Source organism: Podarcis muralis, chromosome 4, assembly GCF_964188315.1.
Source record: "Podarcis muralis chromosome 4, rPodMur119.hap1.1, whole genome shotgun sequence".
Taxonomy (NCBI): Eukaryota; Metazoa; Chordata; class Lepidosauria; order Squamata; family Lacertidae; genus Podarcis; species Podarcis muralis.
The window spans coordinates 38,177,203-38,191,490 of record NC_135658.1 but is presented as its reverse complement, the minus strand read 5'-3'; the positions used below and the strand labels follow the sequence as shown (position 1 = coordinate 38,191,490).

General features: G+C 39.5%; 2 protein-coding genes across 4 annotated transcripts in view; both read left to right on the top strand.

Moving 5' to 3' along the window:
- Nucleotides 1–921: 921 nt before the first annotated feature.
- SH2D1B (SH2 domain containing 1B) lies at nt 922–10,231 on the top strand. Of its 2 annotated transcripts, none has more exons than XM_077927208.1 (4): nt 922–1,195; nt 2,566–2,629; nt 3,679–3,832; nt 8,303–10,231. In XM_077927208.1, the coding sequence occupies exons 1-4, from the start codon at nt 1,062–1,064 to the stop codon at nt 8,344–8,346; spliced, it is 396 nt and encodes a 131-aa protein (XP_077783334.1). In that variant the 5' UTR covers nt 922–1,061; the 3' UTR covers nt 8,347–10,231. The 2 variants fall into 2 exon arrangements, with proteins under 2 accessions (XP_077783334.1, XP_028582554.1); XM_028726721.2 differs by having other exon boundaries at nt 3,679–3,853.
- A 2,977-nt stretch (nt 10,232–13,208) lies between these two features.
- CIP2A (cellular inhibitor of PP2A) overlaps nt 13,209–14,288 on the top strand; it is a 28,493-nt gene continuing 27,413 nt past the window's right edge. For both annotated transcript variants that reach the window (XM_028726720.2, XM_028726719.2), the window contains exon 1: nt 13,209–13,446. In XM_028726720.2, coding sequence (XP_028582553.2) covers nt 13,345–13,446 — 102 coding nt within the window. In that variant the 5' untranslated portion in view covers nt 13,209–13,344. The remainder of the gene's footprint in view (nt 13,447–14,288) is intronic.

The window sequence follows — 14,288 nt, the reverse complement described above, 5'->3', positions numbered from 1 at the left end:
ATTTTTAATTTCCTATTTTAAATTAGTACTAGCTGCTGCAAGAGTCAGTTACTTGGCAGGATACGAATTTTGCAATAAATAAAACTGAATGTTAACATTGTCATGAAATTTTATTTAAAGCTAATTTGGAGCTGGAGTTGGAGGGGGCAAAGTATTATGCAAGCATTTTGAAGAAAGCTGCATGAATTGTGGTAAATTTCAAAGCTGGAACATGTGCAGTGGGCAACCAAGATTAGAAAAGATCTGGAAACAAAGCCTTGTGGGAAGTGTTTGGAGGAGATGGGCATGTTTAGCCTTGAAAAGAGGAAATTCAGAGGTGATACGATAGCCATTTTCAAATATCTAAAGGGATATCACATGGAAGATGGAGCAAACTTGCTTTCTGCTGTTCTAGAAGGGAGGACACAAACTGTGGAGCAGTTTTCAGGTAATTGGATCTCCTGTGTTTTGAATATCACATGTAAAAGTTTGCTGTGGAACAGTTGTCCTTCCTTGGACCAAAGTATCACAAACCAATTGCCATGTAAACTATTCCAGTTGCTTGACTGGATTGTACTTGCAAGACAAAACCAATGACCCTTGTTCACTTTGCCAAAGACTTGTATCTAGCCCCTTCCATTTCTGACAGATGATCATACTATTTGTTGGGTGCGCGCGCACACACAAAATCCTTTTGAATAAGCATATCTTTGTGTAGCTCATAATCACCTTAATCATGCTGACAAAAGATTATAAATATATGTCAAGAAATGATTCAATCTTCACTTTTCTCCCCCACAACCAACCACTAAGAAACCCAGTAAAGTTCTTTGTTTAAAGAGCTCTGGTGACGACTAATCCATTTATCAGTTTTACATTTCCTGTGCTGTTTCCTAGGTTTTGCATAGGGGAAAAAACAATCACGTTGTTGAACTGAAACAACACAGTTGAAAGCCTTTCATAAAGGCGCTGTGCCAGTTTCAACATCTGTGCTCAACAGGTTGGCTTTAGTTAGGTAAAGAACAGATCCTCTTTTTGATCTAAATCTTTAATAATTGATCTGAAAACATTTTCATAGGTAAATGGAACTGCAGTATTTCCACGGAACTATAACTAAAGACGACTGTGAAAAATTACTGAGCAAAACAGGAAAAAATGGGAGCTTTTTAATACGAAACAGTGAGAGTATTCCAGGAGTCTTGTGCCTTTGTGTTTTGTAAGTATTTCCCTTTTCATTTAAACTAGTTATCTTGCGTTTCTTTTGGAGAGAATAGCTTCAGTTCAGAGAAACCTAACTACACTTCAGTTATGAAAGTTAACCATGTCTAACTTAAGCCAACATGATATTACGTACACCAGAAGTTTATTTGATTAAGTGGTTTATAGATTTTTCAAAATAAAAGATATTGATATCAATGGGGCTTACACACAACTTTCTATGGATTGGGTCCAATCTTTATTATGTTTGGAATTTTTGAGAGATAACAGCCCCCTGATTTTAATAAATCAAAGAAGTTCATCTAGTCATATATAAATGTAATCCCAGGGGTGTGCGCACATGAAAATGATTCTGCTTTTGATTGTAAGTTGCATTTAGAGTCTGGCTCAGATCAAAGTACTTCTTTTGCTGCAAAATGTACATATACAGTAAAATATATATTGGACCAATTTTTGTCAGAAATCTGTTTTAAATTTTTCAAATTATGGAAGCCATAACTCTAAATATTTGGTAATCAATTGTCTCTTTACATATTCATAGTAAATGGTACTTATAACCCCTCCACACGGACAATGTTCACAGAAAAATCTTAAAATTAGCAAGTTTTTCAACTAGTAAGCTACAGATTTTATCTCTCACCCATATGGTGGTACGTTATTCTCCACCATCCGTTCTCCAATGTTTTTGTGGTGTAGGAGCAGAGTCTTTTTAGATGTGCAGGTTTACATCCAGAGGAGTGATCTACATAATAAAATCAGTTATCACATATGAATGATGGCAAGTGTAGTTAATACTGATCTCAACGGACTGTTGATCTCAATCAGTACAAGAAACCTCATCGTCGTAAATATTACTGGAAATCAAGTTATATTTATAGTTTCTGCTGTATTGAACTTACATCGTTTCCCAAACATGATTACTCTGATTTGTTAGTTGTTGTTTCTAAGTTGTAGGAAAATAACATTTGTTTGTCTCACACTGAAGACGTATCTTAACGGCTTGCTGGACAAAACTAGTGCTATCTCTGATCTCCTTATCAGAAAGCCGGAATTATTGCGACCAACCCGATACCATCAGAAGAGAGTTTATGTACACACTACTTAGAACACATCTGTTTCTTTTGAAGTGCTATACAAATTTAATTATAGCAGTGATTCCATTCAGCTCATAAAAGATAACCAGAAACCTAGTAGCATGAATGGCAGTCTTCCTCTAGCATAATGTGGTAGCCCACATGACCATTTCTCTCTGAATGAACTGGATAGGATTTACAGACCTAATGGCTCTTTGACATATATGACTATTATAGCAATTTGACAAATAAGGCAATTATTTATTAATGTGTCTGTTTCCTATTTAAAAATCAGCTATGAACAGATTATCTACACTTACCGAATCTTCAGGAAACATAATGGACACTTTATGATGCAGGTAAGAAAACGACACAACAACAGCAAACCTATGGTTACATGAAACATACTCAATATGTACTTTTGAATAAATAAGGTATACTCTTCATTGTATCAAATTTTAGATTTCAACGGAAGTCTCATAAAAAAAAAGCAGAAGACCCAGTGGATCAGTTCATTCTCTAGTCAGTTCATGCATAAGGCCCATACATGTAAAAGTATCTATTCCACCCGTCTGTTCAAAGTGTCCAATAATCCACATGAAGGGTTGTTACAGTTCCACAGAATCCTTTCACAGAGTCTAAGACAAGGATTTCCAGAATATTAGCCTTGTTTCACTGTCCTAGGCTTCCTCAGTAGAACAGGCTCATATGTAATATTACAGGGTAGTGGATCTTATGGCACAGTAGTGGTTGCAGTCTGACTAGAGAATGAACTGATCCACTGGGTCTTCTGCTTTTCTCGTTGAACTTTATGAGACTTCCATTGAAATCTACAATTTGATACAACGAATAGTATACCTTATTTATTCAAAAGTACAGCCGGATACATCTTGTGTCTTTATTGGGTAAGAAAACGACTACATCTAGAGTAAAATATTGTAATAAATATGCACTTAACAGGTCCTACTAGACACATATGCCACCTTCCTTAACCTTTTTGTTTATTTAACTACTTAAAAAAAAAATCTACGTCTCTGGATGACCTTATTTTGGGGTATTCATTCATTCTAACACTTGGTGGCCACCATGACAACCTTAATTTTCAGTGGGATGGAACTCTGCCAAGAGCACAATATATATCAGTTTCATATTCACAGTATCACAGAATTGTAGAATTGGAAGGGACCCCAAGAGCCATCTAGTCTGACCCCCTGCAATGCAGAAAACTCAGCTAAGGCAACCATGTCAGATGGCCATCAAACCTCTGCTTAAAAACCTCCAAGGAAGGAGAGTACTATTCTAGTTATCCATTTCAGTGAAATTAATTAATCTTCGCTCTTGTGAGGAACAGCAATTTACAAATAGTATAATCAAATGGAAATGTGGCAACAATCTACTTCTTTTGCAGACTTCTGAGGGTGCTCCAAAACAGGACTTCAGAACTTTAAAGGATTTAATTGCTACTTATGAGAAACCAAATCAAGGGCTAGTAAGCAACCTGCGCTATCCAGTAAATAGACCTACAACATCCCAAAGATCTCAGACCGTCTACGTCACTAAAGGTGAAGCATATTTGATTCCTGGTAAGAGACACACATAATAATAATAATAATAATAATAATAATAATAATCAGAAAAGAATGACATACTACTAATACTATGCTGTATAACAATTCTTGTAATGAGAGAACTACGGGTATATATATTTTTTTCCAAATTAACAAAACTAGTGAAACAACATGAGATGAAAGCCAATTAAGTTTCACTCACAGTGGACCCAATGAAATCAAGACTTTAAAGACCATTGATTGTAATAGGTCTATTCTGGGTATGGCTAACATTGAATATTACCCATGATCTGTAATGGGAAAGGTCAATAAACTCTGCAGTAGAGGATTGATTATAAATAAAATCATAGAGTTGGAAGGGACCCAAGGGTCATCTAGTCCAACCCCCTGCGACGCAGGAATCGTAGCTAAAGCATCCATGACAGATGACCATCCAACCTCTGCTAAAAACCTCCAAGGGAGGAGAGCCCACAACCTCCCGAAGGAGACTGTTCCACTCTCAAACAGCTTGAGCAGCCCTTACTATCAGAATGCTCTGTCTTTTTAAAAATGATAAAGCAAGCCTGGTGTAGGATGGTAGTTTAAGAGCGCACAGCTAACACTCTGGAGACCTAAACCTAAACACAAGTCTCCTCTCAGCCACAGTGTACCCATGACTTGGAACATTAGGGTAAGGGAACCATGTATCTGCTTTGAGTTTTGAGGAGGCAGAGTTGGGTCAAAATATAATAGATATTTTTAAAAAAAAAATCAGAGAAAATAATACTATATAAAATAATAATATAAGAAAACATGTACAGTGGTACCTCGGGTTACAGACGCTTCAGGTTACAGACGCTTCAGGTTACAGACTCCGCTAACCCAGAAATAGTCCCTTGGGTTAAGAACTTTGCCTCAGAATGAGAACAGAAATTGTGCGGGGGCAGCAGGAGGCCCCATTAGCTAAACTGGTGCTTCAGGTTAAGAACAGTTTCAGGTTAAGAACGGACCTCTGGAACGAATTAAGTTCTTAACCAGAGATATCACTGTATTAACAAATATGCCCTTCATGAATTTCCATGGAACCTGACATTAAAAGCATAGGATGGTTTAGGAGGTTCTGAAAGCAGCGCTGTGTCAATTAAGCAATTAAACCTTCTGAGTAAAAAGGGAAGTTTCAATCAAGCAGCAGATTCTAATTGATACTCACTAAAACCAAGGCCTTTAGAGGTGCTATATGATGACATATCAGAGGAATTATTTCAAATCTCTATATAAAAAGTAATATCAATCACATATACAAAAGTTTACTTCAATAAAAATCACAAAACTGAGAGCTTCAGAGCCTAAAGAACTAGATTAATTAGTTACCATAGAGGAAATAAAAAAGGTTGCAACAATAGTGAGGCACCATAAAATTTCTGGATCTGATTATTATACTTATATTCCACCTTCTCTCCAATGAGTTCAAGGTGGTGTACATTGTTCTCCCTCTCCCCATTTTCGCTTCAAAACATGATTTAGATTAGGCTAAGAGACAGCAACTGGTCCAAGGTCACCCAATGAGCTCAATGACTGAGTGGGGACTAAAATCTTGGTTTCCCAGGGCTTAGTCCAATACTCTAATCACTATACTGCACTGCTCTCGGCTTAACTGGTCTAATTGGCTATTCCAAAGTCTTTGCAGAATTTTGACTGAGGCATTAAGAGGTACTGTAAATGAGATCTTAAAAAAAATTAGAACTTTTGGATAGAAGTTTATATAGCCTACATTTAAGCAAGGTAAGAATTTGTCTCAAAGTTACTTCTTACAGAAAAATATCACTCTTAAATAATTATTATAAAATATTTAGAACAATTAGCTTTATATGTAAGAGGATACAGATAATATAGGGGAAATAATATATTTACCGATTTACAGGAATGTCTACTCTTAATTAGGTCTCATTAAGTTCAGTTGGAATTCCACCCCCCCCCCTCATTTGAATATGTATTGGATTTTAGCCACACAGTGCCATTTTATACACATTTACTTAGAAGTAATTCTCATTGTGCTCAATGAGACTTCCAGATAAGTTCCAGATAAGAAGAGACTCTTGGTCTTTTTAGACACTGAAAAAAGCATTTGATAATGTTGAGTGCCCTTTTCTATTTCAAGTTTTGTTATGATTCAATATTTAGAACTGGATAGCTTTAACCAATCCCAAAGCAAAAGTAACAACAAATGAGCATATATAATCCAATCTTACTCTATCAAGAGATACCCAACAGGGATGTATTCTACCTGGTCTTCTCTTTGTGGGTATCCCTACTAATAAAGCAATGAAAACTGATTTACACATTATGTTATGTTCATTCCTTTTCACATATGGCTTTGAGAAATAAGCATTAGGTAAGGAAGATGAAATTTTAAATAATGAATAAAGGTAATAAATGATTTGTTCTTCTGTTTGCAAATGCTGCAGAATGAATGCAAAATGGGATAGGTCAAAGAATTTGTGATTCAAGTCATTGGAGCTATTGAAATGTCAGTTTGAGAATATCTGTGAAGTAGAATAAAATACAGCATGATCAGACTTCCACTTGTGCACTCTTTCTTCAACCTGCAGCCCCTATAATCTCCTCCCCATAATCTACTCTCCCAACCCTCTGGAGCTTATTTAGAGGCATTTAAAAGAGGAAAATTCCACTGTGCAAGTCTCTTCTATTAGCATATGACCAGCACTGGATACAGGTTTTAATTTTTGTTTTAAAATTATAGCACAGCTGTACATTAAATTTGTAAAGATTCATAGAATACATAATGCTTATGGCCCTATGCTAAAATGCACGTAGGCTGCACGAAAAGAGCTTTGGATCATACTTCTTTCATTCATTTACCATCTTTCTACTATAAAATTATTTTTAGAAATTGTTTCCAAAACCCACCACAATGAAGCAATAAATAGCAAGGAATTCAGTATCAGTTGTACAAATGATTCTATCTACTTTCGAGCCGCTGTGTTTTAATGACTGTAGTAACCAGTAAGGTATATATGTTTGTTCAGGAACTATAATATTTTCAAAATCGAAAGCCTGTTTTAAATAGTTAGTCTATTCTGGGATGGAAATAAAACATTTGGCCCGGAGGTGTTGGATTATTTGGACTCTACCCTTGAGAACTTTGAAAATGGAATCAGAAGCCATATGTCCATTCACCAGAGTAAACATTCACTCAGGAGGGTTGTGGAATCACTAGAGCAATAGGTGACTGCAGGAGGAGGAATAAACTGAAATTGTTTCCATCCCTTCTTTAAGTGAAAGAGTCAACTTGTTTGTAGTGTGTTGGGTGCATCATATTAACGTTGTCCATCATGACTTTCCTCTATTCCCATTACATAAGCAATGAATTAGATTATTTTACAATTTGAGTGATACTCTTGCTTTAATTAGGAACGAAGCTATATCACTGGCAGGGAAAGCTATCTCATGTTATCTTTGCCTGCCTTGTAATTTATTGATTATTTTTACTAATATATTTGCCAAGTGGAGGGAGTAAATTCTGTGAATGTTTGAACAATTCTCCATTTGTTCCAAGTTTAGATCACAAATGTCCAATTTAGATATTTGCATTACTTCAGATTCAAAGGACCAAAATTGAATTAAAAAACGAAGCGACAGTTGAACAGTCTAAATAAGATGTTGTTAAGACTCTAACTCCTATTAGCCCCCCACCAGTGCAACTAATGGTTGGGGATATGTAAACTGTGGTCCAGTAAAATCTGTAAGGTCAGAGGTTAACCACCCTTGGTCTAAATGGAAATATTTCCTGTCTTGGTTTGGGTCTAATAAACTGCAAGTGTTATTCTGCTTGAGTAACTGGGCTTTATTTCCACCTTTCCAATTGCAGCTTTGTGGAAGGAATGAGCCCAAATTGGGCAAAATTATCATGTGCTCGCAGAAGCACATATTATGCTGAAACTTTGTGAGCAAAAGCCTCGCCTTGATGGACCCTTCTCAGGAAAAGAGGAATTAGAAGGGAGCAACTTGCAACTGAGATAAATAAGCGTCACAGTACCTTTTCTGCTGCAGTTTTCCTCTCCTAATACTGCTTTGCAGAGAGGTAGCACGTAGCTATTGGGATTACAGGACACTGATAATGAAATGTGTAGTTATAGCTTCTTCACTGAGCAATATGTCTTATTATGTTCTATACCACGTCATTCTGCAAATGTTCAGTTTCAGCAGCGCTATTCCCCCCCCCTAAAAAGAGGTGCCAGAACTCAACATGAACACCTCCCCTGTTCTATTAGAATGGCAATGCTGCCCACCTGAGAGGTCCCAGAACTGAGTTCCATCTGAAAAAGGCCCTGAGTTTCCGTCAGAAGTAATTATTCCAATACAAGCCATCACACCATCTGTTTGGGTCTGCCAATAAAATATTATCTTTCTCCACTCAGGAATTAGAGAAATAATCAAATGACTTGCTTTTTTTTTCCTCCCCAGAAAATGAAGATGCTGAGGATTATCTTGAAGTCTTACCTGAGTGATTGGCTGAAGGACCATTTCTCATGACTTGCTTCATCTCTCAACACAGACACTAGTCTTGAGTGGGTCACACTCTTGCTAACTGGATAGTCCATTTGACTGGATTTTGTTTTCATTTGTGCTCTAGATAGTACTGCCCACATGGTTATCTCTTGCTTACTTGGCTCTTGCTCCAGCAAAAAACCCAACACTCTTCCTTTTCCTTCCTGTATCCGTGTTACCTATACCTGCCCACTTAAGTGACCACTTCATAGACCTGATGAAATGGAAACTGAGCTGCAAAACTTATGCCACTATAAAAGCTGCAGTGCATTTTAAGAGAAGCAAGTTTAATAGCATCCCGTACATCAGGCATGGCCAAACTTGGCCCTCCAGATGTTTTGGGACTACAACTCCAATCATCCCTAGCTAACAGGACCAGTGGTCAAGGATGATGGGAATTGTAGTCCCAAAACATCTGGAGGGCCAAGTTTGACCATGCCTGCCCTACATGGACTCAAGTTTGAACTTGCTATATCAATGATGAACTGGACTATAGACCAAAAAAGCTTATTCTGTAAGAAGTTTTAGTTTTTAATCTTTAGTTGTTTCCTTCATTCAACTTTGTGAATAGTCATGAACACAAGCGTTGGCTGATTTTATTTTTTAAATTTTCACTTATTTATTTTGGCAATTTGCAACTAGCATCAGTAGCAGCATGTTGAACAGAGTAATGCTAAACATATTTACTTGCAATTAAATCCTACTGAAATAATTGGGGATTAAGTTTGATATACACCATAGAGCTCTGCAAGAGTTACTGCGGATATCCATAACAATATATCAAATACTAAATGATAATTTGCTTCAACTGTATCATGTTATCCTGGCGAAGTAAGTCACAGCAATTTTATAATTATATTGTTAAGGATATTTAAATTTTCAAAGACAGTACTATAAAGTTGTCACTGTGCATAGTTCAATTATTTCTAAATGTCTCACTGTAGTCTCTAGTCAGGTCAGAGGCCACTCTAGTTCCCAAAGGACTTCAAGCTATACCCCGGAAATGCCAGAACTACTCCCCAGAAGTATAACCAGTTTTACAGCAATACACATGTACATTTAGGTGTAAGTGTTTGCAGGTAGCTATTGTAGAACCTGTTCTAACAGCATAGCACACTCTGGGAACTATTTTTGAAAGCCCCCCCCCCCTTCAGCTTTCCCACCTTTACTTATGTGTAGTAAAGAAAAAAGAGTTTGTAGAAGCTAGTGCTTTAAAGGCGCATTTTCATTCTGGAATAAACATAGTGCAGTTTGCAGTCTCGTTAATTTAATCACTTGATTGACCAGTTTGGGCCTAAGGGAGGTAAGAACATTTAGAAAAACCAAGTACTTGTAAATAGGACTTTTTCCTTCTCTAGATAGTAAGGCTCTGTCTCTCCTTCAGAATAGCTTTAAGTTCCCAGTACCCCTATAAAGCGAGATGAGCGCCGCAACCCCAGAGTCATGATGGACCTGATGGTCAGGGGTCCCTTTACCTTTACCCCTATTCTAGTGAAAAGGAAAGCAAAGTTTATATGTAGCCAGTCTATACGTAGCCAGGATTGTAAATATTACATGAAGATTTTAACATGCAACCTGTGGTCATATTAAATTCATAATTGTTTTAAGTTGGTAAAACATAAATAAAACTACTCCATATACCAGTTTAAGGTACCATCTTAGGATGCTCACTATCTGAGGCTGCCAGATGTCCAAATCCATTGTTTGCTCATACATTACAACTATATGGTGCTATGTGATTCAGTTGCACGCAACAGCTTTCCTCCTATTTTTTCAGCTTGTAAGACACCTGTACCACTTTACCTGTATCATAAAATGGCAAGAAATAAAGCCCCATTGCACTAATGCACAATGCCTGAACATACATCTCTCAAGTGCCACCAACTTTGATGTCGTTTTAATACCAGGCAAAGACCGTTATATTTTCCCAGGATTTTTAATATGACCTGTTTTATCTCTACTTTTATGCTGCCTTCTCTCCGCTGACTGCTTTTATGCTGTTCTCTTTTAAGTTGTGTTGTTCTGATTATTATTATTATTATTATTATTATTATTATTATTATTATTATTATTATTATATTTTAAACTTAATTTTACTGGAATTTTTATTCTTAATTGTACTTATCATTCCTGTATATCAGGCTTACTTCCAACACAGTTTTTGACTGCAAAACTCCTTGTTCAGTTTACTCAACTCTTTTGTACACATTACAATGTCAGAAGTGGGTGGAAAATATGTTAGCACCTAGCTTACACAGGATTTAGCACTTTCATAGTGGCTGGTTGTTTTAGCGTGTCAATACCCCTTTAAAGTTATCTGTGCCCACAGGAAATAACAGTTCTTATCTATTTTGGCTGCCTCTACTTATTTACTCCAGATAAGTCCTATTATAGTCATACTATCCCAGGCAAGGCTGGTTCATCTATTGAGCTCAGATGTTGCTGCACTCTCCCCCCCCCCCCCCAAAAAAAAAAATTATCTCTGATTGTTGGCCATGCTGGCTAGGACTGATGAGAATTGGAATCCAACAATACTGGGAGAGTCATAGGTTAACCATCCCTGATCCAAGGTGATACTTCTTGCTGGAACAGAGTTAAAGTAGCTATGTAAGCACCAAGTCACACAGCCACCATGTCAGAACAATACATAGTGAACAGTAAAATTTCAAAATTAAAATTAAGAGTTCCTGTAGCCATGGAAGTAACCCACAGATGTAGGGCATCTACACAATTTTAAAGACCACGGAAATGGTATCTGGAAGAAGAGAAGAATGCAGAAACTGAAATAACAAGTAGACATGGAAAGTGGATTAACTGGCCATGGGAGAGGTGCCAGAAGCTGTGTCTTTGGGGCTGCCAAAAGGGTTAGCCTTAGGCTTCACCAAACACCAGAGGACCCTTGTAGATGTCATCATTATGATTATATGAAGATAGTAAGCAACCATAAGAGAAGAAACCTACCTTGCAGAACAGTACTGTCAATCAACGTACCAAATACCAAATTCCATGCTGGAATTAAAAAGGGCAAAATCAGAACAAAGTTCAGTGCAACAATTTCAAGAATAATCTCAACACATGAAAACTGATCAGGAGATAAGATGGACAGCAGTGAGCAGGAAGTTGTACAGCTGCTAGCAGAACATTTCATCCACATTCACTCAGCAGCAGTGTTTTGTTGTAACGTTAGAGGATTTCCAAAAAATGAATAACCCCGTCATCTCCAGGGAAGATTGAGGAGCTTGCACCGTCCTGAACATCTCTGCATGATGTTTTTGGTTTGTGAAGTATATTTAAGTGTTTTTATTTATGCTTCTTGTTTTCCACCATTCATTTCACTGAGCACAGGCCTGGATGAGTATCCTTATATAGTGGGAAATGGTATTTCAAATAGTGGCAGGGGAAAAAATGCAGCAAAGTTTATACCTTAGACAAGAGTCCACCTCATCAGTTGTATGTCGTAAGTCACTGTTATAAGAAAAAACTGCTCCTTTTTCCCTTATGAGGTATCCAAGAGCCCATATAGAGTCCTTATGTAGTTTCTCTATTGGTAGGAGAAAATAACAGAGGCCAACCAGAGAATATTGAGAAGCAAAGCAGCTAGTAAGCATAACCTTTATTAAACTGTTGCAACAGGGTTCCCTGCTCACCCAACGCAGGGAGGGAGGAGAGGAACCTAGAACATTGGTGTGCAAGCTCTTATACAGACTTTTGAAATTGCCTACCCCCAAAACATCACAGAAAGAGGTGGGTGGTCCCCAGCAGAAATCTTAGTGTGTTGCTTTTTTCCTGTCTGCCAGGATACCTGATAAAGCCTTATCCAAGCGGTGGCCAACTCTGAACAGACTGCGATCTACTCAGAGAGTTAAAAACTGGCAGTGATCTACCCCCTTTTCGGGGGTTCAGGTCAAAGTTAAGCTTTTTTTAGGGAGGAGGAAAGCCCCGTGTTTTAGGGGTTCAGGTCAAAGTTGCTGAGATTTTTTGAGTCGGGAGGAAGGCCCCGTTTTTTGGGGGGGGCCGAAGGGCTAAAATGTTAAATGTTGAGTTTTTTTTAGGGGAGCCAAAGTTGTTGAGCTGCTTTGGGGGAAGCCAGTGATCTACCACAGACGTCCAGTGATCTACCATAGATCACGATCTACCTGTTGGACGTTCCTGCCTTATCTGATTGCCTTTTCTAGGTAGCCTGGCCATTCCTTTGAGATGTTAAATAAACCGGTACTGTATATGCATGGGGAATTACAATGCACTGTTGTGCTTATTGCACGAGAGCCACAGAGCAGCACCCTCTCTTGATGCAAACACGCAAACCAAACTGGCACAACACACGCACGCACAATAGGAAACGGGCCAGTTCGCCGCTGCTTGTTGTGATGTTTGTCCGGCCACGTTTCTTCCGCGGCTATTTTCTTTCATCTCCCACCGGACATGGGCGCCCACCCCGGACCGGCTTCGCGTGCGCATCCGCCTCGAGAGCTCCCACGCGAGGAGAAAAGCATCACCTCAGGAGCAGCCGCAGGACAAAAATAGCGCCGCTTGTGACCCTTCCCTCCCAGCATGCACCGGGGCAAGGGCGGCTTCGCTCTCGAGCTCGTCCTGGTTCCCACAGAGCCGCTACTTCGTCACACGATGCGAAAGAACCACCGCCGCGGACGGAAATAACTCTGCCCCGGCCGCCCACTCCGTCTAGCATCGATTTCTAGGCTGCGAGGGGGTGTCTCGTGCTATTGTTTTGTTGCCCCCGTTCCTCCCCCCGCCCCCCCCCGTTCCTCCTTTCGACTGGGACGAGAGGACTTCAACGGCTCTCTTCTCCAACCTCCCGGCATGCACCGGGGCTTCCAGCCTGCGCCGGGGGCTCCTCCTCGCGTCAAAATGGCGGCCAAGGCGCCAAATACGATTTTCTGACGGCGGGATTTGAGGCGCTGCGAGGGAAGGTCCGCGGAGGCGGCTGGGCCGCCAGCGCTATGGACGCGCAGGCTTGTATGAAGTCGCTGCTCCTCGCGGCCTCCCAGTACCGGGCTGCGCGGACCCCGCCCAACGCAGCGCTGCTGCAGCGGAGTCTGGAGGTGAGAGCAGCCGAGCTGCTAGGTGTGCGGCTTTCCGTCTCTCGGCTCGGCTGGTCGCGGGTGCCTGGCCGGGAGTGGACGGAAGCGGCTGGGAATGTCCCTTTTCCTTTGGGATTTCTGTTTTTAGGGGTTTTCTCTCGAAAGCAAAACAACAGCAACAAACAAACCCCGATACGCACAGCGAAAAAGTGCCTTGCAAATAAAGCGGCCGAGGCAAACTTAACCTTTGCAAACTTAATCTGGCAGTAAGCCCTATTTTGAGATCGTGGGGACCTAAAGTGCAATTTTCTACATTATTTGAAAAAGAAGTGAGAGGTAGGGGTGGAGATTGGAAGCGGGGAGGGGAAATATACCCCCGTTTGATTTCTACTGGTTCCTTAGCTGGCAGGCGTACAACAGGCCTGCTCACAACAAAGGAAGCTGCCGTACATATGCAATCATCAGCAAAAACTGCAAGGTTTTTAGCGGGGGCAATTAGAATAAGATATATTATTTGATTATTCATGCAAACCTCTAAAATATATTTTGCATAGTTATGTTCTTACACTTTATTTGCAACAGCCACTAGCCATAGCAATAAAATAAAGATTCTTATGAGTGCATATGCAATCAAGGAATTGTACAGCATGTTTATTTGCAGTGTGTGTTTGTAGTGGTTACTGCAATATGTGCTGTGTGGCACTGCTGTTAAAGTAGGGATGGGGTCCCAGTGGCCCTCCAGGCGAAGCTGAATTTCCACTCTGATGATTGACCTGTGGATTGAAACTTATCTAGCTGGAGTCCAGCAACATATGAGGGCTATAATGGCATATCTTAAGGAGCATATGATTCTGAAACCCCTT

Coding starts and splice junctions, on each gene's coding strand:
- SH2D1B (XM_028726721.2), top strand. CDS start 1,062: ATGGAACTGCAGTATTTCCACGGAACTATAACTAAAGACGACTGTGAA. Junction 1,196..2,565: donor GTCTTGTGCCTTTGTGTTTT/GTAAGTATTTCC, acceptor TTTAAAAATCAG/CTATGAACAGATTATCTACA. Junction 3,854..8,302: donor TGAAGCATATTTGATTCCTG/GTAAGAGACACA, acceptor TTTCCTCCCCAG/AAAATGAAGATGCTGAGGAT.